The sequence below is a fragment of the Tilletiaria anomala genome, assembly GCF_000711695.1.
Source record: "Tilletiaria anomala UBC 951 chromosome Unknown K437scaffold_45, whole genome shotgun sequence".
Lineage (NCBI taxonomy): Eukaryota > Fungi > Basidiomycota > Exobasidiomycetes > Georgefischeriales > Tilletiariaceae > Tilletiaria > Tilletiaria anomala.
Window position 1 is genome coordinate 102,493 of NW_013546977.1, and position 24,347 is coordinate 126,839.

Below are 24,347 nucleotides of genomic sequence, written 5' to 3' on the forward strand. Positions count from 1 at the left end.
CGGGAAATGCAGCGAACCTGCTCCTGATTGGTTGGGAGCTGTTCGTCACTTCTTTCCAACCGATGGTGTCAAATACTTCAAGACGCAGGATTGCGCGTTTCTGAGTGGAGCTCGATGAGCAAATGCCGAGGTTCCGACAGCTAGATTGGCGAGTGTGAAAGGTGCGTAAAAGAAGATTATCGACTCAGCATGGTCACGGTGTTAGTGCTCCAGTCGCTTTGGCTAGTGCAACCCTTGTGTGCTGTTGGTCATTGCAGACTTGATGGAGCAGTTCCGAAACTTGTAGTTGGAGGACCTCTGATTGTGTGTATATCAAGTCAGCATAGAGGACTACTTGAAAGACTGAGCCTCTGAATGGTACACACTTGCTTCCCGTACTGCTGCTCTGTATTCCTCGTTCGCATGACGCATTTCGCTTTGCAACGCCTCGAGCTCAGCGATCTGGAACGAGCGGAAGAGCCCATAGTGAGTCGAAAGGCAAAATAAGGAGGTAAGGATCCGCGCTGCATAAGTGCAACTCACCTGCGCTGGCTGCTGACCATCCCTGCTCGCCCACTCTGGCAGATCACCAATGTACGCCTCGACCTGCTTTGCCTTCATCATCAGATCCTGCACCAGCTCATCGGCGCTCTCGACCATCGTCTCTTCATCAACAAGTGTCTGGCTTGCCGTTGCGCTCAGCAAAACAAGCGGGATGGCAGGGTTGGTCTGCACGTGGGGGGCTTTGCGGGTCAGATAGGAGATCGAGGCGGCCATGATGCGCAGGAGAAAGTCGATGGCTTCTTCGAGCGTCTCGATCTCGTCACCGCACCGGGCGGTAGGCTTGGCGGCTGTGACGGCAACTGATGGGTCGGACATGGCAGGATGTCCAGCCGCCATTACCGGAAGGGAGCGTCTGTAGATCCAAGGGCTCCGAACCCTTTTTTCCGAGGCTGGCTGCTTGGGATGAACCGACCAAGACTCACGATTCAACCGACCGAAAGCTGAGTAGAGCATACTGTACTCTTGTATGTAGTAGTAGTAGTCGGGTGTCTCTTACGTTCGGAGCGGAACTTGTGATGCCGCCAGGCAGCACCTGAGTTGTGAGGGCGAAATGGGCGGAACGAGTCTCAGCGGCCAGCATAGCAGAGTAGTTACGTCCGACCAAGCCGGCTACAATGAGCTCTCTTTCGCGCATACATTCTCACCACTCTCCTCGACTCATCGGACAAGCCAGAGCTCACTGCTTGAAACGCTTGTCGATCAATAATCAATCTTCGCGGCGGGAAAGTTCAGCTTTCATCCGTGCAAGCACTAAGAGCCATGAGCTTCTCAGTACCAAAGTTGCCCGCCACACGCACGCTCCTGCGGGCAGCCGCACGCAGCGCCGCCCAGCTCAATGGTGCCCCCACGGTGTCAACTCCTTCCTGCTCAGCTGCCGCAATGCATACAAGCTCGGCGGCGCGAGTAGCGGCAAGATGGTCTAGTCGCCAGTCCTTCCGTTCAGAAGCCACAGCGAGAACAGTCTCCCATGGGCGGTCTCAAGGGTGGCCTGCTAACCCACGATCTGTGCAGAGTGAGTGCAGAGCACTCTGGACGCGCGCTTTCGACTCTTGCTGACGAGGGTGGCATGTACAACTTTGAATCAGAGCGCTCGATGTTCATTCAGACAGAGTCAACGCCGAATAATGACAGCTTGAAGTTCTTACCCGGCCAGAAAGTCATGGAGAGTGGGTCCGCCGAATTTCTGGACAATCGAAGCGCAATGTGAGTGGCCTCTCTGCAGAGGGTATGTTACATGAGATCCTATCCTGAACGTCATGTTTATTCTGAAACCACACAGGTCTTCACCGCTTGCAAAGCAGCTCTTCCAAATTCCTGGCGTCAGCAGCGTCTTCTACGGTCCAGACTTTGTGACAGTGTCGAAAGCGTCAGACGTACAATGGTCAACGCTGAAGCCGGAGATCTACTCGCGCATTATGGAATTCTTCACAGCCGGCCACCCACTCTTCACGGATGCCAACTCGGCACATGGATCGAGCGACACGCTGATCCTCGACACCGACAGCGAGACGGTCGCGATGATCAAGGAGTTGCTCGACACGCGCGTCCGGCCTGCAATCCAGGAGGACGGCGGAGACATCGAGTACCGCGGCTTTGGCGAGGACACCGATGGGATCGTCAGGTTGATGCTGAAGGGAAGCTGTAGAGGATGCGACAGCTCGACCGTCACGCTCAAGAACGGTATCGAACGCATGCTCACGCACTATATCCCTGAAGTCAAGGGCGTCGAACAGATCCTCGATCAGGAGGACGAGGTCGCTTTGGATGAATTTGCCAAGCTCGAGAAACGACTCAGCGCAGAGCGTGAGAAGGAGACGCAACGCGGCTTCTCGATCTGATACAGCCAATCTTATGACTACCTCTGAAGAATCTGGCGTACTGTACCATACTGTCATCATGCGAATTGCTCATCTCCTGGATTTAGAGCATGCCACACATCCTAGGTCCTAGTAGACAGTAGATTCAGAGTTGATTATATATTCTCATCAACAACGACGCTCCATGGGTGCTCGATCTTGCCGAGCTGGATACCGGTGATAGTGTTGAGCATGACCTTGGCGATGGGGCCGACGCCCTCCTCCGACGTTGGGATACGAATGTCGCGACCCATGTACCCTAGGCGCTCGACGGGGCTGACGATCGCCGCGGTGCCCGCGCCGAACATCTCCAGCAAGCAGCCGGACTTCTCCGCTTCGACAACCTCGGCCATGTTGATCTCGCGCTCAGAGACAATGAGGTCCGAGGGTAGGCCGTCGATGGGGAACTTCCCTGCGAGGTGATCTCGTGCCAATTCCAGGATCGAAGCGCGCGTCACACCGGGGAGGATCATTCCATTCAGTGGGGGTGTTATGAGCTCCGTGGCTGTGTTAGTGAGGGCAAAGGAAACAGTGTGTCAGTTACACTTCTCATCTGGAAGTGCAACATGAAGGCACAGTGCACACTCACCACCATCTTTATTCTTGATGACAACAAACATGTTCATTGTTCCAACTTCGGTGAGCCAGTGCTCTTCGCCGAACAGCCACAGGTTTTGCTGATAGCCGCTTTTCGCTGCTTCCACCTGCATCTTGATGCCTGGCGCGTAATTGAGACCGAGCTTGTATTGTCCTGTGCCACCTGGCCATGCGCGGACTTTAGATGGGTCAGCCTCGAGCGCAACAGGCTTGAAGCCGCTCCTGTAGTACGGCTATGGACAAAAGAGTCAGGGGGTACATCTCAGCCACATCCATCAGATCAAACTAGCAAGGGCGTATAGCTCACTCCGACGGGAGAACAGATAACGAAGAGAAGCGCCTCGGTGGTCGGGAATACACCTAGGGCTTGTTGCGTGCCAATGAGCGTCGGTCGGATGTACAGCGAATGACCCGGATCCGCTGGGATCCAGTGCTTGTCGAGTGAGACGAGTTTTTTTATGAGCGTTGTCAGCTGCTCGCCATCGACGGCTGGCAGCGCGATGCGGTCAGCACTGACGTTGAGACGCTTCATGTTCATGTCTGGTCGAAAGAGCCTGATGCCTCCATTGACGTCCTTGTACGCCTTCATTCCCTCGAACAGACTCGGTGCGTAGTGGAATATGACAGAGCTGGGATCCAGGTGGAGCGGTCCGTACGGATGGATATGAGGCGGTGCCCAGCCGGTCTGTGCGTTCCAGGGGACGGAGAGCATGTGATCCGAGAAGTTTTGACCAAACACAAGCGAGCTGGAAGGCGGTACGGTCTTCGGCTGCTGTGTCTTAGTTACCTTAAGCGACGAGGCATCGAGCGTGGAGAGTCCCATCACTTCTCCGGTCATCGGATCGATCTGCTGGGGTTTGGACGCATCGCGAACGAGCGTGCTCGTCGAGAAACGCAGCGATCTTGACGAGCAGGCCGCTTGCCGCCGCGCTGTAGTGCGAAGGGAGGCTGCGAGCATGATCTTTACTTCCTACTTTAGTCAATCGAACTTGAACGCGCTCTGCTGGTGGAGGTCGGTAGGTGATACCTTCGGCAGCGAGCTGATCGGGATGCTCACACTCTTTATAGCGAGTGATTTGGCAATGCCATTACGGAGATCCGAAATGGAAGTCTATCGCATGACTCAGAGTTGAAGTGGACTTATGCTTTGGTATTGGCTGGGCGGAACCGCTGGTGGCAGCGTTATTCCTCCCGACTCACACGTGACAACCACATAGAGATTCACCGAACCCGCCAAATGCTGGTCTGGTCACATGGGAGCTGGGTAGCTCACGCGCTTTGTATTGTAATAATGTTCAAACTATTCAACATCGATTGCAAAACGAGCCAATAAAGAAGTGCTCTTCCCAACAGGATTCAGATTGTCGCACAGCAAATGGCCGGTCTTACTAAGTTGGAGCCTGTAGTTGTGCGACACATTAAACACAATGAGGAGACTGCCGAGGGAATACACGAGTACGAGGGGCAAAAAAGTGGCTCGCCCATGTGCCCGTGCGGAGAAGTCCACCAAGTCTAGAGAGCAAGCAGCATCAGCTTGAGGGGCATGGGGGTCACCATGTACGCCAGATGATGAGGTGGACTTGAAAGGGGACATACCACGCCATCTCTGCAATAAGTCATAAGTCCGCATCGTGAAAGTCAAGCTTCATGTCAGTTCCTTTTGCATTTGGCGGGGTTATGACCTGACGGCCAGGTGAGCGCGCAGTAGCGGTCAGACAGCTGTAAGCGACACCGTGCTTGCGCTATTTGTGCGTGAGATATTTGGCCTCATGTCTTCGAGGACCGTTCTTTCAGCCTTTCGTGTATCGAAATCGCCAATAGAGAAAGCGAAGCGATGGCGGCGGGCGCAAGTTGCCAATTACGTGACGGGAATGCGGATCGCGACTTAGAGCGCTTGCACCTTGTGACCATACTCCGTTTCATTGCCTTCATTGCTGATGAGGAGTCTATGCCTGCAGCATTAGGTCGCGGGGGCTTGTTCTTTAGAAACAAAGAGCGGTTAGAATCGGACCAGGGTGACGAACGGCCGCGTTGGCGCTGCCACCTTTTCAGAGTCACGAAATTCATTACCAGCACGAACTCTCTGTCGTCATTCGCACCTCTCCAGGTGCCACCCACGCCAGACGGAGAATGTAAAGAGAAAGTAGCTGAGTGGGCGAACACCCTATGAGTGCGAAGATGTCCATGAGTGCTACAGACGTGCCAAAGCACAGAGCAAAGCTTCCGATCGAAAACGTCTGCAAGACACGAGGCGTCCGAACGCTCTGACGAATTTCTTGGCTGCGTGTAAGACTGGAAGTCATATCAAAAGTCGTGCACGAAATTCAAGATACATTTGACCGGACAAAGCGCGACTTGCGCCTCGATGTCTCTACGAAGGTAGCGATCGTGAAGGGTTGAGCCTCTCGCTTCTGAAATCCGAGCCATGTGCCGTCCAATGTTTTGTCGTTTCGAATCGTATGTTCGACACAGCTGGTTTCTGTGCAGACCGCACGGCGAATGGCGCTCTGTGGCCTGAGTGCAGATGTGCACACAGGCCGATAGCGACGAACATTGTCTTTGCACGCGCCAATGTTCATGGAGGTTAGAGCATCAAAACGAGTTTATCAAGCAACAAGCGGAATTGCAGTCTCGGAGACCAGACCCCGGAGGTTCCGTGACTTCGAAGGGGAGAAGAGAACCTCTAGAACCCAAGGCGAGAGTTGAGACTCGAAAGGCTTCGTCATCTTACTGCGGACCGCCTTTAAGCAGGCATGAACGGAAAGGCTTGACATTTCGTGCCAATTGCCAAAAGAATCCCTAGTCCTCGTCCTTCTCTACTATCTTCGTCGCACTGCAATTCGACATGTCCTCGCCAAGCCTCAAGTTGTATCCCGTTGCGTCCGGTTCGCAGCATGGCGCTGCCATGGTCACTGGCGCGTTTTCACGTGACACACTCTTGATTCCGGCCGTCTCGATCGGCTCTGTGCCTCAGCTTGCATTCGACCTACTGGTGCACGCCCCGGCATTGGGCCTCGAAAGGGTGGCCTCTGTAGATGTGCAAGATTACTGCGTGCCATTCGCTGCACCGCTAGACTCGCTCGCACCGAGCGGCAAAAGTCATGATAACAGAAATGGCCACGGAGGTGACCGTCCTGCGCTGGGCGTATGTACCGCGCTCGAAGTGTATCGAAATCCATCACGGCGTCTCACGCTCCTCCATCAGCGCAGTCCGGTGCTTAAGTCCCGGAAAGACGAATTTGTTCAGAGCCTACTGAGCTGGATCGTGCAGGAAGGTTTTAGTGAAACGTTGATTGTTGGAAGCATGGACGCGGGCATGCGCATCGACAGCGAGATGGACAAGCCACTGGTGCATCTTCAACCGGCTTCATCCGACAAGGGCCACGAAACAAAAATCGACAGCGGATCTCTCCTCTCGTTCATCACGCACAGTACGCCAGAATTCTCACCGGTCTCACCATCGCCCGCTCATCAAAACGCATTTGCAAGGTCGCAGAAGGACACGCTCGTTCCGCCGTTACCAGGTGCTGGCTTGGTGCGGCGCATCCTCTCTCAGCACGCCAAGCAGAGTTCAAACGATAGGGAAGCACGCTTGGCGGCGCTTCTGATGTTTTGCGGCGAAGGAGACAATAGGGGGGATGCACACGCATTGGCAGGTCTTCTGTGTCGTGGTCTGCGAGTGGAAGGCGAAGGTGAAGACTACACACAGCTGCGAGAGAACTATCCCATTCAGCACTGGTGACTGACTCTTTCTGCGTCCAGAGCTCCAAGAGCCGAGAAGCTGGCAAGGCCTGTTTGGACCAACGTACAACCAAGCACTGTTCGGGTAAACTTTGACGGTCCCACGGTCCTGTGTGTCTTACTTTCAATTCATGTTCTATGGGCCGCAATCTTCGATAGTTCACACCTCGCTGAATACAAGTGACGAGCGCGTGTGCAGTGCAACTGTGCGAAGGTCATCTGCCTGGCGGCTGGAGTGTATCGACCATCTCCTTGAACTGGCTGACGATCTGCGCCTCTTTCTTCATCTTCTCCTCCTTCTGTAGCTTGAGGATGCCCCTCTTCTCCTCTGCACTGATGACCTGGTTCTCTTTCCGCATTCGCACAGCGTTCATGCGCTTGTGTCGCGATCCAGACATGACGAACCCGGCCCGCTCGAACGCCTCAATCCTTTCCGACGTCAAGCCAATCTCTCCTCTGCGCGGGATACGCTTTCCCTCCGCCACGTATGCGGCCATCGCTGATCCTTCGCCAGGAAGAAGAGCTCCGCCAAAGCTGTTGTAACATGCGGGGGTGACAAGGTCAGCAAGTCCAGTGTTGCACATAAGTGGAAGGGCGCTACGACTCACACTCTTGGATCCACTGGCTTTCCGTCCTCCGAGACCGGCAACTGCGGTCCGACCTCGCCGTCGCTGTCGTCTTCGTTCGCCACATTCTTGCACTTTTCTTTTTGTGTGAGAGCATTGCTGTTGTTCTCAGAATCTTTTCTGGTCGTGCTGCGCTCGTTATCTGAATGGGCGTCGCGCGAAGCAAACGAGCTCGCACTGGCTACGGAGCGACTACGTCTGTGCCTCTTGCCGCTGGAAGAGTGTCTCCGCTCATCTCCATCCTCGCGACGGCGATGGCGACGACTGCTGCGGTGCTTTCGATCGTAATCGCGTGAATCGTCAGATTCAGATCCGGATTCGTCAGTGCTGTACTCTCTCTTGTGTGTGCTGGAATGCCGTGAGCTGTGCTTGGAATGACGATGCGACCTGCTCTTTTTGTCCGCATCTTTGTCTCTCGAGCTTCGATGCGAGTGCGAGCGAGAGTGCCGTGAGCTGCGGTGGCCCTTCGAGCTTCTCTCCTCTCTCCGCCTCTCCTTCTCCTTCCTGCGTCGTTCTCGCTCCTCATCCGAGTAGAGATATGGCTCGCGCGGGCTCTCGGGCCATATGACCACCTGCTTTGCGAGCGAATCGCGCTGCGCCTGTCGAGAGGCGAAGAAGCTTCCTTCCGACCCCTGGCCTTGGTCGGGCAAGTGCCCTCCGCCGCGACGGCCCCATCCACCGCCTTGCGTACCTGGCGCGGTATGCTCCGGCTGATCCAACCTGTATGAGGCATCCGGCAGCGGGCGGTCAAAGTACCTTGACGGTGGTGCGTTCGCAGGACGAACTGGTGGTGGACCGGGGGGACGAGGAGGATTGCTGCGACTGTCGCCGGCAGCGTAAGGCTCGTAGGATGGAGAAGCTCGACGCTGGGGGGGTGGCGAACGGCGGCTGTAAACGTCGACGTGTTCTCTGTGACCCCTCTCTTTGTAGCCTCCTTCATAGCGGCCGTCTTTGTATTGCCGTCCTGCAGGGCCGTATCCTTGATGACAGCCAAAGCTCGGGTCTGGGCTGTGTCGGCCATTCTCGTGGCTGCGCCTTTCGTACCCCCGTTGCCTCTCACGAAAGCCTTCCGATACATCGTCATACCCTCTGTCTCTTCGTGAGCTCGGTTCTTCAGCACGATCTTCTACCCGGCGTTTGTCCTCCCCATCCAGATGGTGCTGCCGCTCATCATGGCTGGATTGAGCTTGGTCTCTTTCCCTGCGCAACCGCTCCTTGAGCTCGAGTTCGCGGTCTTCAATAGCGGAAGCTGGCCGTGCAGAAGATCTGGACTTCGCTTCGTGGTTGTCCATCTTTCGGATTCAGAGAACGGGCACGGCCTTGGTTGCTGCTCGGCCGTGCAAGCGATTCACGACCAGACCAAGGTGGATGCAAGTTGTTTCGGATGTCATCTCACCCAAACGGTTCTGAAGCTTTCCCAGCTGCGCGCCATCTGCGGTTCCGCTCTCGCTCCCAGCGACGCGCTGTCTTCGTTCCCGTCGCTGACGACGCGCGACAACACGTGATACGAACACGCTAAGAGTGTTGTTCTCGTGTATCCCACCTTTTTGCTCCCTCTGTTCTTTTTGTCGATACAGAGGTCTTTCCCTTGGCCATGACCGCCTCGCCTTGATGTTTCAGGTGCCCACAAGCAGCCTGAATCCCTCTTTGTACGCAGGCGGTGGGACCTTCAAGTTCGGAGACATCCTGACGCTTTTCACCGCTCGGTTCAGTAGGGCGCGACGCGTCGGTAGTGCTGTTAGTCTTTGCGCCACGGGTGCTAGCCTCACGCAGCAGGAGCGGCCTTTTCTTCGTCCTCCAACACGCTCAGGCAGCTTGAGGAGCCGTATTAGTTCCTCAATTCATCTCTCTAAAGTCCATTCATTTCACACCAGCAGCCACAGGATGGATTTCAGCTCCGAGACTTCTATCATCTCGGATCGTGAGTCGGACTTTAACCCTTCGCCTGTCGCGAAGGGCAAAAAGGGAACTGCGAATGGTGGAGCCAAGGGTAGGGCCACTGGAGCTGCCGCACCTAAGGCCAAGAAAGCGCTAGTAGCCACCAAGAAGAAGCCTCTTGCGCCCCACAAGTCCAATGAAGGCAGCGACAATGACGCAGGCTTTGGAACTGATGTCGGAGACATCGACGGCGACAGCAATATGCTCGATGCCCGATCTTCCAAACCAAAAGCCAATGGAAAGGCAAAGACGGCCACAGAGACCTATCAAAAGCTGACTCAGCTTGAGCACATCCTCAAGCGCCCAGACACGTACATTGGCAGCGTAGAACGCCAGACCGACACGCTGTGGGTGTATGACAAGACTTCGCAGAGCATGGCTCACAGGAAGATTGAGTACGTGCCCGGCTTTTACAAGATCTTCGATGAGATTCTCGTGAATGCCGCAGACAACAAGGTCGGCGGTCAAGTCTGTGGGATTGACCAGTCTACTTGCTCATACTAAGTGATCCCTCCCACAGGTCCGCGACCCAACCATGTCTTGGATTAAAGTCAAGATTGACCGTGACGAAGGGTCCATCTCCGTTGAGAACAATGGCCGTGGTATCCCCATTGAAAAGCATGAGAAAGAAAAGGTCTACATTCCAGAGCTCATCTTCGGTCACTTGCTCACATCATCGAACTATGATGATGACGAAGACAAGGTCACCGGTGGCAGGAACGGCTATGGTGCAAAGCTTGCCAATATCTATTCCACCGAATTCACTATCGAGACGGGGAACAAGGACATTGAAAAGAAATATTCACAGACATTCAGCGAGAACATGCAGAAAATCGGAAAGGCTTCCATCGTCAAGGGAAAGACTGACTTTACCAAGATCACCTTCAAGCCGGACTTTCAGCGGTTCGGCATGAGCGGCATCAACGACGACATCGAGGCGCTCATGATGAAGCGTGTCTATGACATGGCGGGCACAGTCAAGGACTGCAATGTCTGGCTCAATGGGGAGAAGATCAAAATCAGCAGCTTCAAAGCGTACGTCGAGATGTACGTCAAGGCCATCCGTGAGATGGGCGGTGAGGACGACGCGTCGGTGGCCGGTGTCGTTCCTGGACAATCTAGCAAGGAAGACAAGCCGACAATCATCTACGAAGCTTCCACAGACAAGGGAAAGCTGTGGGAAGTGGCATTCGCCGTCTCGGATGGCACCGCGCGTCAAGTGTCCTTTGTCAACAACATCGCCACCATCAGAGGTGGTCGCCACGTTGACATGGTCGAGCATCAGATCGTCTCCAAAATTATCGAGAATATCACCAAAGGAAAGAAAGCGTCAGGCGTCAAGCCGGCACAAGTCAAGAACTACTGTTGGATCTTTGTCAACTCGCAGATCGTCAACCCAACATTTGATGGTCAGACAAAGGAGACGCTAACGCTCAAGCCGAGCGCTTTCGGAAGCAAGTGGACTATCTCGGACAGCTTTGAGAAGAAGGTGCTCAAGAGCGGCGTGCTCGACCATGTGGTCTCATTCGCCAAATTCCAACAGGAGAAGCAGATGAAGAAGACAGATGGTGCCAAGCGCAAGAGGTGGGTTTAGACGCATAGAGTCTACATCTGCGTGACCGGATGCTGACTATTCTTCATTTTTTCAGAATTACCGGCATTCCGAAGCTCGAGGATGCCAACAATGCAGGCTCCGGTCGCAAGAGCCGTGAATGTACACTCATCCTGACCGAAGGAGACTCGGCTAAAGCGCTAGCCGTGTCTGGTCTAACTGAGGTCGGACGTGACAACTACGGCGTCTTCCCCCTTCGTGGCAAGCTGCTCAATGTGCGCGAAGCGAGCCACGATCAGATCATGAAAAACGCCGAGATTTTGAACATCAAAGAAATCCTCGGCCTGCGTCACGGCCAGGTGTATGAGAATGTCGACTCATTACGCTATGGTAGTTTGATGATAATGACGGATCAGGATCACGATGGATCGCATATCAAGGGACTCATCATCAACTTCTTTGACACCTTCTTCCCATCCTTGCTCAAGCTGCCCGACTTTTTGGTTGAATTCATCACGCCCATCGTCAAGGCGACCAAAGGAAAACAGGAGCTAGCCTTTTTCACGATTCCAGAGTACGAGACATGGAAGGGACAGAACAATAATGGAGCCGGCTGGAAGATCAAATACTACAAGGTAAGTGTTATGCTTTCCCTTTTCTCGCGATAACGACCGTGTGCTAAACGGCTTGATTTTATTCGACAGGGTCTAGGTACGAGTGAATCGTCTGACATCAAGAAATACTTCCGAGCAATGAACAAGCACATGCTTCCGTTCGAGCCAATTACAACTGGTGACCGCGAGCTCATCGACTTGGCATTCAACAAGAAGAAAGCGGATGACCGCAAGGAGTGGCTTCGTCAATTCAAGCCTGGTACTTTCCTGGACCATAACATCAGCAAGGTCCCTGTCGCAGACTTCATCAACAAGGAGCTCATTCTCTTCTCCATGGCTGACAACATGCGTTCCATCCCCAGCATGGTGGATGGGCTCAAGCCAGGTCAGCGTAAGATCCTATTCGCCTGCTTCAAGCGCAAGCTTACGCCCAAGCAAGAAATCAAGGTCGCACAGCTGGGAGGTTACGTGTCTGAACATACTGCTTACCACCACGGCGAGAACAACCTTGCGATGACCATCGTTGGCCTCGCTCAGAACTTCACCGGTTCCAACAACATCAATCTTCTTGCTCCCAGGGGTCAATTCGGTACCCGTGCTCTCGGTGGCAAGGACGCAGCTGCGGCTCGTTACATTTTCACTACTTTGCCAGAGCACACGCGCCACTTGTTCCACCCATCTGACGACGCGCTTCTCAACTACCTTAATGAGGAAGGGCAAAGTATCGAGCCTGATTGGTACATTCCAACGATCCCACTAGTCCTTGTGAATGGTTCGGACGGTATCGGAACCGGGTGGTCATCGTCCGTTCCCAACTACAACCCCAAGGACATCATCCGCAATCTGCGCCGTCGCTTGAAGGGCGAGGAGTACATCAAGATGCATCCGTGGTATCGCGGCTTCACGGGTCCGATTGAGCCAGACACTCCAGAGCGCTACAAGATCTCTGGCATAGCCCGCCAGGTCAGCCCTGACGATCCGAAAGTCTGGGAGATTACAGAGTTGCCTGTGCAGACATGGACCACGACGTACAAGGAATTCCTCGAAGCCAAGGTGGTCGGCAACGAAAAGTCCCCTGCCACGATTAAGGACTACAAGGAATACCATTCGGACCGAACGGTGCACTTCATCATCGAGCTCAATGACAAGGGTGTTGAGGAGATTAAGAAGGAAGGGGCTGACAAGTGGTTCAAGCTTTCCACTACCAAAGCGACTACCAACATGGTGCTCTTCGACGCTGATGGCAAGATCAAGAAGTACGCCAACGTCGAGGAGATCCTTGAAGACTTTTATCTTCTGCGCATGTCTTTCTACCAGAAGCGAAAGGTACGACGGGACGCGGCCATGCCGTAAAGCGCATCTGGAACTGATTTTCACTTTTGTGTCAATGCAGGATTATTTGGTCGAAGCACTCAAGGATGTGTATGACCGACTGTCCAACCAAGCGCGCTTCGTCAAGATGATCATCGAAAGAGAGCTGGTTGTGTCCAACCGGAAGCGCAGTGATATCGTCGCCGATCTGCGAAAGAAGAATTTCCGTCCTTTCCCCAAGCAAGTTCAAGCTGTGGCTGCCGCCGACATCGAGCTCGACCCAGAGGAGAATGATCCTGCTGCTATTACTTCTGACAACGACTACGACTATTTGCTTAACATGGCGATTTACAATCTGACACGCGAGAAGGTCGAAAAGCTGCTTGCGCAACGCGATGCCAAGGAAGCCGAGCTGAACGCGCTTCTCGGTCTCACACCGTCCAGCCTGTGGGAGGTGGATCTGGATGCATTTGAGGCGCAGTGGGAGGGCATATTGGATGAGGACGATCGTACCATTAAGGAAGCTTCCAAGTTGTCGAACAGAAAGGGAAAGGCGCCAGTCAAGAGTGCTCCTAAAGCGGCTGCGGCTGCTCGCAAAGTGCTGAAGAACGAGGATTCTGACCACGACATCGCCGTGGACGATCTGAGCGAGGATGAGTTCAAACCGTCCAGGAGTAGGAAGCCTGCCAAGCCAAGAGTGCTCTCGGCAACATCAGCTGCCAAGCGCACCGCCAACGCCCTCGACGATGATGACCTGGAGATCATTGCAGGTGGCGCTAGCGCCTCCACAGCCAAGAAGCCATTCGCCCTGAGCGGGAAGGCAACAGAAGAAAATGACGACGGGAACGATCTGTATTTAAAGAAGCCCAGCACGAGCGCGAGCAAAGCGGGGTCGTCGGGAGCCACTGCGCGCAAGGCCTCGGCGAAAAAGCAGAAGATCGAGCTCAGCGATGACGATTCAATCGTCATCGCAGCGCCAGTGCCACCGCGCGACAAGTCGAGTCGCGCGCGCAAAGTCTCGGCTCACGCCAAATACATTGAAACTGATGAGGACGAGGAGTGACCTTCTGAAGTAGAGCTTAGCGGAGATTGCTGTCCCTGTATTGTATTTTCGTAGCCTGCTCGTCTTGTGTAGATCTTCAAATAATGGTGCTGACGAAAGCCGAGGTGCTTTGCCTATTTGTTGCCAAGCTTGAAGTTTGGCTGTCCGAGACGGGAGGGTTTGCACCGAATTTGGCCGCGTGCGTGCGCGAGGGTGTTACAGCCGCTGGTATGGAAGTAATCACTGGTGCAAGGTGCAGGCGTGGTCTCGCGCTGCATAGAGTTCGTAAGGTAAGAGGACGGAACATCGTCGCCAACGTTTATGTTGCAAGGTTGGCGAATGAGCAATGCTTCTACTTCCAGACCCGGACACCAGGAATAATCTACTACAGAAAGTGCGCAGAGCTGGAAATCAGGTATTACCCACGATAGAAGACTTGGGTTTCAAACTGGCATCCCCAGATGGCTTCCCAAGAGGCTTCTCTAAAGGCAGCGGCCTCATCTTCATCGAGCGACGTGAACGTATCGCCAGCAAGTCCCGTATCGGCAGCTGATGCAGCCAAGGCGCGTCGCGAAGCCCGCAAAGCAAAGATCCTGGGAAGTGGCTCGGATCGACTGGCGCGAATCACCAAGACCGGGCGGGGTGCGGAAGCAGAGGCGTTGTATCCTTCCAACCCTCCCCTCTCATCTGCCAGCGAAGCGGCTGCCGCAGCGAGTACGGCGCGACTCGCGACGGACGACCCAGATGATGTTGACATCTCCCGCCTTGAGCGGCCTGATGGAGCAAGGGCCCCAATCGACGATGAGCGAATGCAGACACTCGTGGGACTGGGGCAGCAAGATATGCCTCAGGATCCTTTCCAGCAAATGATGATGATGATGTCTGGTCAGCTTGGCAGCGGCGCGGCTGAAAGTGGAGGTGGCCCTTCTGGCATGCCATTCGACCTGAACGCTATGCTAGGTGGTGCTCAAGGTGGAGGGGGTGGTGGATCAGGCGCAATGCCGAATCTATCGGGCCTATTTGGTCCTCAAGGCATGGTGGTGCCAAGTCCTCGCTCCCGGCTGGACAAGCTGTTCGACCTTTTGCACCTGGTAGCCATGCTCATCCTGGGCTTCATCACCGTCAGTGCTGTCTTCACGCAGCCAAGTGCCGAAAAGAGCATGGTCATCGCCAGCTCAGAAGGAGAGGGTGCTCAGATTCTTTGGGACGAGCAAGCTGGTCTGCAGAGATGGGCAAGGCTCGCATATGAGCGACCAGGCGATTGGGAGACACACTTCTTTGCCATCGCCGAGCATTTGCCGCTACAGGGAGTGGTACGTCGTTCAATCCGGAAATGATTGACTCAGAACGAGACGCGTGGCTGATAGTGACTTCTTGCAGCCCGTTTTCTGGCTCTTCATGTCCATCGAGATTTTGCTTCAAAGTGCCAGGATGCTAGTGCTCAAGGTTTGTTTCTATGCTGCACACTATCGTTTGCCATTTACCATTCGTGCTGACTCAGAGCATTATTCCGCATATCTCATAGGACCGACCGCAATCAGGCTCGCTGCTTGCGTCGCTTGCGCGCCAGATCCCGATCCCGACGCTGCAAATCGCCCTGCGCACAGGTGGGCGATATCTCTCGTTGCTCACTGCTTTCCTGGACGATCTTTCCGTCTTGGTGTTGGTGCTGGGGCTCACTATCATGTATTCTGCTTGGAAGACGGGGGATCCTGTCGCCGCAATTCGATGAGACACAGAAATTATACTCTTTTCATGAAGCTTCTTGCCCTGATACAGTGTAATCGTCGCGCACCGTGAATTTCCTACTGGCGACCCAGCCTAACAGCGATGCACCCATCACCGCGTGATATCGCGGAGCTCTTGCATAATTTGCGACACTAGGAAACGAGACAGGTAAGTCAGCCTCATGATTCGCTTCTCCTAGTGACACGTACAAGGCATAAGTAGCTCACCCGTCTTTTTGCCGATGACGACTCTCCGGCTGGGTGTGTTCGCTGTAAAAAAAATTGGCAAAATGGAGATAGTTCGCATCATTCCGGGGTCCAGCAGCGATTCCTGAACAGGCTTGCTCACGCACCATACTCGACTTCTATACCCTGTCCGACGTCCAAATCAACTGGCGCAACTTCGCTGCCACAGCCAACCTCATTGGCTGTAACCAGCTTGCCGGCTTGTGATCTTCGGCGCCGCGGGAGATATTGAACTTGTACTGGTAAGCTCGGATTCGAGTATGATAGGCGCGGCAAAGCTTCTTTCACCAATGTTCTGAGATGAGACAGGGATTGTTGGACAAAATGGCCTTCATCAGCGTCTCTTGCAAAAAATGATTTCTAGTCGCATTGGAAGTGACATTGACGCGCTTCGCAGCTCACTGCGAATACGTACTTGGCATGTCCAGGCAAATTTGGACGGAGATATATCGTTACCCGAGCCACGGAGGTCGGTGGGAGGAAGACCTGGCCTTGCCCTTGAGCACTGAGAGATTGTGCGATAGCTTTGGCATTCAAGCCGCCTGCTTTCCTTGCCCCGGCGGCGCCCACGACGGCGGCTGCTCTTGTAGCCATTCTGAGCACTCGCGTTTGCCAAGTGTTGATTCAGCTGAAGTGCTCTGCCGGGGATTTCCAAGTTCTCTTGTAATTGGCGTGAAAAAGTGTAGGACCAGTAACGGATGCCTTCCTCATGTATGCGAAGCCGGCAACCAGAACTCGCGATGGCAATCAAAATGCCCAATATCGAAAGAACAGGATTTACGCCAGTGAGATGTGGAAGCTCACATCTGCGAAAATGGCGGCGCAGTTAGCAAGATGTCGGATATCCCTTTGCTCGAGTAGCTTCTACCCCGCTCAGCCTTTTGCCACTGCCGTCACACTCATTATCATTGTCAACCTCGCTCGATGACGGAACCCTGCTTCGATCTCTCGTCCTACACTTCCGTTGCTCCTTTGGGGTCCTCGTTCCCACTTTCAGTGTCATCTCCACAGAAACAGCCACGCGCTTGAGGGAGGCAGGCCCAGGTCTACGTGATGCCATTACCCACACGTTGCAAACCTGGCACGCTTGTCAGAGTGTTCAGCCCACTAGTGACAGAGACCTAAGGCAGCTTCGGCAAACCGTCTACATGCCGACGTAGCAGCCACTTAAAGCGTGTTACTTGCAATTCACCGAGATCAAGCCTGCCAACAGTATGTGATAAATCTTGATCGCCATAGAAGTATCGCTCAAAAAAGCTCATGCTGAAGGATGAGGCACTTCTCCACGCTGGTTCTCCAGTGGTGGTTCGCCAATAGCTCCAACGTCTCAGCCAGCTAGTCGAGGTGACATTTCTGTGTGTCAGTAACGACCTTGGTCATTCCAAATTCACTGACATCCAGAAGCGATTTGCCTGGGAAGCTGACTTTGCTGCTGATGCTCTGGTTGAGCAGGTCAAAGTTGGCGCATGCGGCCCTGGCAAGACCAACGCCGGCGCATGGGCCACATCACACTGCTGATACTATCACTGGCGGTCTAGAATCCACCAGTGGCCCCCTTCACTTGACCAGCATGCGGGCGAATCACTGTTCGTGTAAGGGAAACGAAGAGAGGTCAGCGATGGGCCTTGAGTTTATGAAAGATACTTTGAAAATACCACAAACCGTCTGCAAAATGAACGAAGAAGCCTCCCTCTCGTTCATGCTTTCGTGCTTGTGCTCGAACCCAATAACTTCGTATGTGCCACGTGACAGCTCGACTCAGTCAACACCGTGTTTCTTCATTTACCCGCAGACCTGTACTGCCTCATCGGGCTGGATCCCACCCTCTTGAAAGTCGAATGCATAGGGCTTGATCCCATTGTAGAAAGTGGGGTTGTTCATGGCAGCCTTGATTGCCTCGATTAGCTCGTAGATGATGCGTGCTCGGTTCTCAAGGGTCCTGCCGTAATCGTCGGTGCGCTTGTTGGTTGGTGACGCGACGAATTGAGCGAGCATGTAGCTGTGTGCACCGTAAAGTCGGCGGTATCGAACGTTGTCAGCGCTCAGCATTTGGAGGGGTCTGCCGAAAAGATATAATTGATCCTGTAAGGTCAGTGAATGCCATCGGTGCTGATTTTCACTGCGTAAGTTGCTGCATACGCAAAAGCGTCGACAATTTGCTTAATATCCTCTTTGGTAGCAACCATGGATTAGTAAAGCTCATGACTAAGCGGTCATCGGGCTTGCCGTCGCTAGCGCTCCTTGGGTGCAGCTTGGTATATTCTGCGACCTGTTGCCCTGCGTGCGAAAGCTGAACGATGTTGAGCGAGCAATTGACTTTGATTTTGGCCTCGTTTGTCGTGCTGGGTCAAATGCTCGGGAGAGTCTACGGTCTTGTTTCAGATGGGATTGCCAAGTGCTTCTAAATTCATAGTGTTGATCCTGCTATCGAATGGAGTGTCAACGCAAAAAGGCAACGCACGATCAACGTGGGGCCGTCATAGCACAGCTGCTGACATTGTGGTGTCGGACAGGATGATGCACCACCCGCCGTTTGCCCACTTTTCGTATACCTTGACGCGATTGTCGGGCCATGTGCCTCGCTTCGTGACGTGATGCTGGTCCCACGACGATAGCCGCTCCGTCATAGCCGCCTTGAGGAACGAATTCCTTGCAACCTTGCGCGAGAAGGGCGACTTGGTGGACTTGTGAGGAAGGAAGTGTTCGTCTTCTCGTCCTCGTAACGCTAGTTCGCAGACAACTTGAGCTTTGTGAGATGGATCAAACCATGTTTAATGTGGGTAGGGTTGACGGACACTATATCGGTGAATGATAACCACAGCATCGTCCATGAATGCAAGCTCCAGCACGTATATATATCTCAGCAGTGGGCAGAATGGTAGTTTGGAAGCTGGAGTGCCCACGAAAGGCTGCATCTGCTGAGACATGGTGCCATTTTGCGAACTCCACGCCTTAAGCGCGCTAAGGATTTGGGGAACAAGCTTGTTTCGCAGGCATACGCGTGCTGGGCTCACGAGGCCCCACGTAATGTTGATGAAGCAGGCAGTCAAAAGTACAGAGAAAAGTGTGTATTCAATGAAGAGAAAGTAGAATTTGGTACCTTGAATGAAGCCCGAGATTGAGCTGAGGACCCTGGGCACCGTCCGCACGGTGTATAATGCGGAAGAAACAGGCTTGTATGTCGTACAGTTGAACTCAGGAAGGATGGCAGTAGTGAAGAAGACCTGAGCCAACTTTCGCGACGTTATGCCTCGCACTTTAGAAAGTGGAGCGGACTCGGCTCCAACCATTTTCAAGGTACGTGAACAAACAACAGTTTATGGTACTAAAATCAACAACCATCATCAGTGAGGAAGACCAGGGAATCACCACCTCTTGCACTTTTGCTATCGAACTTGCCACATGCTTCGATAGCTTTTGCGTCTTGGAGCTGCTGCTAGAGTTCACTGGTCATGCATGTCGCAGTCGAACACCTCTCGAAGCGAAGCCGGAACATGTACCATTTTCCATCCATCTCCGGGTATAATAATAGGGATATACGATCTTTCATATAAATTCAATTTTTTTTGGAGCTAGCCCCCCCAAACGGCGACCAATGCCGCTGTTTTGCCGCAGCCGAAAGTAGCAAATGGTACTGAGTTATCTGTGCGACTAGACACGGTTCTGCACTCGTCGCCTCAAGCAATTGGTGAAATTCCCAAGAAATTGGTGTGAAATAGAGGTATATGAGAACAACATTCACTCATTAAATGTCTGACGCTGTTCAGATCTTGCCGAGCACGTTCTCGGCCTTGGTGACCTCGACGTTCGCAACTTCGCTCTCGACAAAGACGTGCTTAACAATGCCATCGTCGACGACGAGCACGTAGCGCTTGCTGCGCTTGTTGCCGAGCAGTCCCTTTGCGTCGAAGAGCATGCCGACCTCAGAGGTAAAGGATCCGTCGTCGTCAGCGAGGAAGTGCACCTGGCTGGCGGATGCGCCGAGCTTCTCCTTCCACGCCATCGTCACGAAGGCGTCGTTCACTGCTACAACGTAGATGTCCTTAATACCCTTCTGGACAAATGCATCATAGTGCTGGACATAGCCTGGCACGTGGCTGGAGCAGGGCGGGGTGAATGCGCCTGGAATTCCGATGATGAGATTTCGGCCGACAAGATCACCCAGCTTGATCGTTCCCTGTTCGGGGTTGTTCTCTTTCAACAGGATGCCAGACTTAAGGGCGGAGCTGAAACAAGAAACAAGTTACAAGAGTGGTGTCAGCATGCGCTGCGGGGGAGCGAGCAGATGGCATTCCTTCACGCACCCTTCCTTGATGTGGCCACCGCCGTGCTTGAGCTTGTGGATGAGGTCCGCCATGTTTGCTGTAGGGCGAGCACACCATCCGAGTCAGAAAATGACCATGCAGTGCTTCAGCTGCACAGTGGCAAAAGCCACAACAGAGACAGGGCAACCATGTCGCATCCAATTGTCTCCGACGAGAGCCATGCGCAGCGAAGCATCGGATCCAGGCTCCGGCTCCACATACACGAACTCCCATCCGCTTACACTTCGATCGAGCATGGCGGGTAAGCCTCACCTTGTGATGTTGTTACTGATGCTTGGAATTTGGTGTGAGGGTAGAAGAGGCGATGAAAGAGTATGTACATGGGACCCGCTCAATATATATACATGTGGGTATGGACGTCCTCTACGCGCTCCGATTCAATGCAAGAAGACGTCAAGCACGCCCTTCTTTTTCTTGCTTCGGCCGGCGCATCGAGAGCCTAAAAGAGGAGCGTGGGTCCGTAGGTACTCCGTTCTTGATAATCCAAACCAGCATTCGACTTCCGGGAAAGCAGCACTGCATCACATTGCCCTCTGGCGCTGCAGCTGGTACAGCACTCCATCGTCGGCGAACAAAGCTGAGCAGAGGCCTGTCGTCATGATCAAGATTCAATTCCAGAACCCAGAATCCAGGTTTTAGTGGCTTGCCTCTCGCCAGCATCCGAGAATCAGATGCTCCCTTCCAATTTTGGAGGTGGCCTGTGCGCGCCCCACAAACGAAACGGAGAAACGATGCACACTACTCGAGTCTGCTTCGCCTCGATCACTCGCACAGGCCGATGTTGTTTCGACGGCGGAGCGCTGCCACGAACTCGGACTGCCGCCTTTGACTGCTGCAAGCCTGGGAGAGCTATGTGCAGCCAAAGCTCAAAACCAACTGCCAGCCGCCGCCCAGCATGAAAAAATCACTTTTCATTGTGATTCGCAGAGATCCAAGTGTGGTCGAGGATGAAACGCCGCGCTCCACACCGCCCACCAATGAAAATATGAAGCGGAAGAGAAAGCAGAGAGCAAGACTGGCTGAACTCGGCAGACGTCTACGGCCTGAGCTGTTTGCCATGCGAGGTTGGGCAGGGCAGACCCAACAACATGTAATAGGCAGGGTAGACGAAGGCAAGTAGAGCAGAAATAACATCCTTGCGCGACAGAAGATAGTATCATGCGTGGCTGCAGGCATTGAAACTCGTGCAGACGATGCAAGTACAAATGACATTGCCGACTAAAACAACTGAATGCTGCGTCATGCGTGATTGGGTGTCGACTGTCAGAGAATGATTGATATACGTGTCTGTGGTGCGACGCCCTGTTCGCTAGGCTCGACCAGACAGCCAGATTTGTCCTGCATCTCTAGCTGTCCCATCCCCTCAGCGTGGCGTGCCTGTGACTAGAATCCCCCGAGTGCACCCTCGCATTCGTCAAAGCTTGCACAACGGAACGCAGACGGCTTACTCTTCTTCTTTCTTCTCTTCACCATCTCTCCGCCTATCCGTATCGCGTTGATCACGCTAGCGTCGCTGTCCTCGCAAGTGGTATGCCCGCTGCTACCGCTGCTAGCATCGCCAGCGCTCCTAGCGTTACCGCTGTCTTTCTTGCTCGGACTGCGCGTGGAGGTCGCCACCGTTTCGATCGCGCTGCGGCCGCTGGCTGGAAGGCCGTGCTTCTGCCTACCGGCGAGAACGCTCGCGAGGAAGCGACATCCGCCGCGTGATTCATCGTCCGTCGAGACCATCGGCGACGAGGAAGAGCCGCTGGGGTAGTTGCTCTCCTCTGCTAGCACGAGCCGGTCAACGAAGCGCGCAGACGCAGCCTCATTTCTCAATTCTAGCGCCATGAGCTCTGATGAGCCGTCCGTTGAAGCGGAGGAGAGCGCAATGGGTATGCTGTCAAGGTCCTCCTGGGTGATGTGCAGCTGCTTGACCATCGCCGAGTCTGCTGATATTGAGCGAGACATGCCGGCCAGGTGCGACAGCATCGAGTCCGGGCTCGTGCATCCACTGCTGCCGCTAAGCCAGCTAAGCGGCGGCGAGTCCTGGTCGCTTGTGCAGCTCATGGTTCCTGAACCGGTGCTTGTCTCCGACTCAGAGTCTCGAAACGGAGAGCTTGGCGTGGCAGTCAGCTTCAGGCGCGTGCTCTCAAGGTGCTTGAGCGTCAGCGCGGTCGCCGTCAGATCTGAGAGCGAAGTATTCTGCATCTGATACTGCATGTCTTGGCTGGCATTCGACAGTGCTTCGGTTCTCTCGGGCATTGTGGCGTCGGCAACACTTGCTTTCGACCGTGTTTGCGTCGGCGTTTCGTGGACGTCGCCGACGGAGTCAAAGCCGGTAGACTGCGATGAGTCTTCGAACTGGCGCACCTGTATGCGTAGAGTCGGTCGCGACTGTACTAGTGAAGGTGGGCGAGGAGGAGCGAACGACTGGACATGTTCAAGCTCAAAGTAGGACGGATGCATCACAAAAGCGCGTGCCACGCTTGGACTTTGCATCGGCGTTGCGTCGGCCGAGCGCAGCCTGGTGGTAGGTGAAGCCTTCGGCTTCGGCTCCTCGTCCTGCTCTTCTTCCTCCACCTGCTCGCCCTTGATGATACTGTCCGCAAGACCGCCAAAGCTTCGGAAAGAGTGGGTCGGCAGATTGGCCTGAGTGCCGTCGGCAGGCTCCCTGTAGATTTGCTCACCACGTGGCAAATTTTCTTGTGGTTTGTCGGGCTTGATAATGCTGCCAGCCATGAGCTGCGTCCATGTGCCAGAGTACTCGCTCCCAATCACCTTTGCCGCTAGACGACTCTTGATGCCGTTTTCCTCGCCCGGTGAGGCATCTGCGTCCGCTTCATCATCTCCGTCATCTCCACTTCGCGTTGCGCATCGCCGTAGACTGAGGTCCAGGGATGACCCTTTGCACTGCGTAGACTCAATCGGAGTGCGGTCGTACTGCTTGCTTGAATGAGTCAGACCAGCCTCAGGCTGGCCGTCATCGAAACGCACGTGACGCTGACATAGCGGTGTGCCCGAAAAGCATCGGAAAGAGGGTGAGGCGTCGGCAGCGGTGCTGAAATCGCTTTCATACGCAGTCATCGTGAGCGACGAAGCTCTCATGAACGGACTGTTTGGCGCGCTCCGATCAGGGCTGCTGAAAGAGTCAATGTCGCTCGAGCCAGATCCGCTGAGTTTCAAGCATGGCGCACGCGGACACTTGGACGGTCGCGCTGGTAAGACTGGCCGCAAAGGCAGCACTTGCACCTCTTCGTCCGGGTCATCGTCGACACCAACGACGGATTCAAGGTCCTCGATCGATTCTGACGAGGTACAATGCATCGTGCTCAAGTGTGAGCGATGGTGTCTCTTTCAAATGCAACCCCAGTCTCGCTACTTACCCGCCATCTTGGGATAGTCGCCAAAAAACGCGCAGAGCGAAATCTAGCAAGCGGCGGGATACGCGGTCTCGACTGAATTCTCTCGACAGCTTTTCCTAGGCAGTCGCGAGTGTTGATGGTGCAGGTTGTAATGGACGACCCTCGGTCCGTTTTCCCCGATCAACACCTTATCGGCACCATGATGCACTGCCGCCGTGTACTGTAGACTGAGACCCAGAGGGATGTGAGAGCAGACTGCAGAATGGTGGCCGAGCACGATGTGTGAGCTCCTTTGCGCTCCTGCAGGTGGCGATGAACGGTACACGACGAAAAGTGAGGAAGACGGGTGCGGCGAGTCGGTGACCGGGGGCAAGGTGGCAATTCGCAAGTGGCAACCGCTCCCTGCGAGTAAAACTCGCGAGTCACGCCCCAAAGACGCCCCAAAAAGTGCTACCACTAAGAAGGAGGAGCAGGTCGCCTGCTGGCGATGGCTGCTGCTACTTGCGCACCGCTCCTCTCTGATGTGCTTGCTGTGAGTGCTGCTAGGTGTAAACGGGATCAGAGACCTGGAAGCAATTTTCGTATCAGATAGTTCACTAGGATCCTACTCTCCCCAAAAGCCTAATGGACGAAGAGTGAAAAAGGAAAGGGCTCTCCGCGCTCAGCAGTCCACAGGCGTGAGAGGAGTGTAGACTCTATTCGCTGTTCACTGGTGCGACGGCCAGAGCCAACAGCCCACAATCGCCCGCCTTCACACTGCACACTGCACACTGACGGCACAGCCACAATCTATCAGCATTACAGGACTATGATGACGAGGCCATAACGCACCATCAAAGTGTGTGCATGACTTGGTCACAGTACGCGCAGGCGTGCGGGCGGACG

General features: G+C 54.3%; 13 protein-coding genes across 13 annotated transcripts; 5 read left to right on the plus strand and 8 right to left on the minus strand.

Annotated features, from left to right (window-relative positions):
- Positions 1 to 69: 69 nt before the first annotated feature.
- Positions 70 to 988, minus strand: K437DRAFT_126255 (uncharacterized protein). The gene is made up of 3 exons (XM_013387607.1): positions 523 to 988; positions 364 to 441; positions 70 to 295 (listed from the first exon to the last, which is right to left on the minus strand). Exons 1-3 carry the CDS (start codon positions 877 to 879, stop codon positions 194 to 196), a joined length of 537 nt encoding a protein of 178 aa, XP_013243061.1. The 5' UTR covers positions 880 to 988; the 3' UTR covers positions 70 to 193.
- A 648-nt stretch (positions 989 to 1,636) lies between these two features.
- Positions 1,637 to 2,381, plus strand: K437DRAFT_278514 (HIRA-interacting protein 5; the record flags this gene model as incomplete). Its single annotated transcript, XM_013387608.1, has 2 exons — positions 1,637 to 1,746; positions 1,823 to 2,381. The coding sequence occupies 2 exons, from the start codon at positions 1,637 to 1,639 to the stop codon at positions 2,379 to 2,381; spliced, it is 669 nt and encodes a 222-aa protein (XP_013243062.1).
- On the minus strand, positions 2,346 to 4,077 carry K437DRAFT_294664 (branched-chain amino acid aminotransferase II). The gene is made up of 3 exons (XM_013387609.1): positions 3,304 to 4,077; positions 2,989 to 3,229; positions 2,346 to 2,904 (listed from the first exon to the last, which is right to left on the minus strand). The coding sequence occupies exons 1-3, from the start codon at positions 3,952 to 3,954 to the stop codon at positions 2,516 to 2,518; spliced, it is 1,281 nt and encodes a 426-aa protein (XP_013243063.1). The 5' UTR covers positions 3,955 to 4,077; the 3' UTR covers positions 2,346 to 2,515.
- A 34-nt stretch (positions 4,078 to 4,111) lies between these two features.
- Positions 4,112 to 4,706, minus strand: K437DRAFT_126309 (uncharacterized protein). The gene has a single exon (XM_013387610.1). The coding sequence runs from the start codon at positions 4,624 to 4,626 to the stop codon at positions 4,297 to 4,299; it is 330 nt and encodes a 109-aa protein (XP_013243064.1). The 5' UTR covers positions 4,627 to 4,706; the 3' UTR covers positions 4,112 to 4,296.
- A 1,195-nt stretch (positions 4,707 to 5,901) lies between these two features.
- Positions 5,902 to 6,826, plus strand: K437DRAFT_224452 (uncharacterized protein; the record flags this gene model as incomplete). The annotated part of the gene is made up of 2 exons (XM_013387611.1): positions 5,902 to 6,688; positions 6,759 to 6,826. 2 exons carry the CDS (start codon positions 5,902 to 5,904, stop codon positions 6,824 to 6,826), a joined length of 855 nt encoding a protein of 284 aa, XP_013243065.1.
- A 53-nt stretch (positions 6,827 to 6,879) lies between these two features.
- K437DRAFT_256763 (DUF926-domain-containing protein) lies at positions 6,880 to 8,718 on the minus strand. Its single transcript, XM_013387612.1, has 2 exons — positions 7,346 to 8,718; positions 6,880 to 7,271 (listed from the first exon to the last, which is right to left on the minus strand). Exons 1-2 carry the CDS (start codon positions 8,653 to 8,655, stop codon positions 6,953 to 6,955), a joined length of 1,629 nt encoding a protein of 542 aa, XP_013243066.1. The 5' UTR covers positions 8,656 to 8,718; the 3' UTR covers positions 6,880 to 6,952.
- Positions 8,719 to 9,502: 784 nt separating this feature from the next.
- K437DRAFT_278518 (putative DNA topoisomerase II) lies at positions 9,503 to 13,841 on the plus strand (the record flags this gene model as incomplete). Its single annotated transcript, XM_013387613.1, has 5 exons — positions 9,503 to 9,757; positions 9,822 to 10,885; positions 10,951 to 11,488; positions 11,558 to 12,793; positions 12,861 to 13,841. The coding sequence occupies 5 exons, from the start codon at positions 9,503 to 9,505 to the stop codon at positions 13,839 to 13,841; spliced, it is 4,074 nt and encodes a 1,357-aa protein (XP_013243067.1).
- Positions 13,842 to 14,117: 276 nt separating this feature from the next.
- Positions 14,118 to 15,563, plus strand: K437DRAFT_294667 (uncharacterized protein). The gene is made up of 3 exons (XM_013387614.1): positions 14,118 to 15,133; positions 15,201 to 15,266; positions 15,346 to 15,563. The coding sequence occupies exons 1-3, from the start codon at positions 14,282 to 14,284 to the stop codon at positions 15,550 to 15,552; spliced, it is 1,125 nt and encodes a 374-aa protein (XP_013243068.1). The 5' UTR covers positions 14,118 to 14,281; the 3' UTR covers positions 15,553 to 15,563.
- A 96-nt stretch (positions 15,564 to 15,659) lies between these two features.
- On the minus strand, positions 15,660 to 16,387 carry K437DRAFT_268564 (uncharacterized protein; the record flags this gene model as incomplete). Its single annotated transcript, XM_013387615.1, has 4 exons — positions 15,660 to 15,700; positions 15,776 to 15,817; positions 15,901 to 16,088; positions 16,209 to 16,387. The coding sequence occupies 4 exons, from the start codon at positions 16,385 to 16,387 to the stop codon at positions 15,660 to 15,662; spliced, it is 450 nt and encodes a 149-aa protein (XP_013243069.1).
- Positions 16,388 to 17,575: 1,188 nt separating this feature from the next.
- Positions 17,576 to 18,420, minus strand: K437DRAFT_263052 (FMN-linked oxidoreductase; the record flags this gene model as incomplete). Its single annotated transcript, XM_013387616.1, has 2 exons — positions 17,576 to 17,852; positions 18,290 to 18,420. 2 exons carry the CDS (start codon positions 18,418 to 18,420, stop codon positions 17,576 to 17,578), a joined length of 408 nt encoding a protein of 135 aa, XP_013243070.1.
- Positions 18,421 to 19,556: 1,136 nt separating this feature from the next.
- On the minus strand, positions 19,557 to 20,150 carry K437DRAFT_263053 (Redoxin; the record flags this gene model as incomplete). Its single annotated transcript, XM_013387617.1, has 2 exons — positions 19,557 to 20,019; positions 20,098 to 20,150. The coding sequence occupies 2 exons, from the start codon at positions 20,148 to 20,150 to the stop codon at positions 19,557 to 19,559; spliced, it is 516 nt and encodes a 171-aa protein (XP_013243071.1).
- K437DRAFT_256771 (uncharacterized protein) lies at positions 19,979 to 21,003 on the plus strand. Its single transcript, XM_013387618.1, has 2 exons — positions 19,979 to 20,019; positions 20,098 to 21,003. The coding sequence occupies exon 2, from the start codon at positions 20,188 to 20,190 to the stop codon at positions 20,755 to 20,757; it is 570 nt and encodes a 189-aa protein (XP_013243072.1). The 5' UTR covers positions 19,979 to 20,019; positions 20,098 to 20,187; the 3' UTR covers positions 20,758 to 21,003.
- A 412-nt stretch (positions 21,004 to 21,415) lies between these two features.
- K437DRAFT_126356 (uncharacterized protein) lies at positions 21,416 to 23,615 on the minus strand. Its single transcript, XM_013387619.1, has 2 exons — positions 23,484 to 23,615; positions 21,416 to 23,405 (listed from the first exon to the last, which is right to left on the minus strand). The coding sequence occupies exons 1-2, from the start codon at positions 23,488 to 23,490 to the stop codon at positions 21,502 to 21,504; spliced, it is 1,911 nt and encodes a 636-aa protein (XP_013243073.1). The 5' UTR covers positions 23,491 to 23,615; the 3' UTR covers positions 21,416 to 21,501.
- Positions 23,616 to 24,347: the final 732 nt, after the last annotated feature.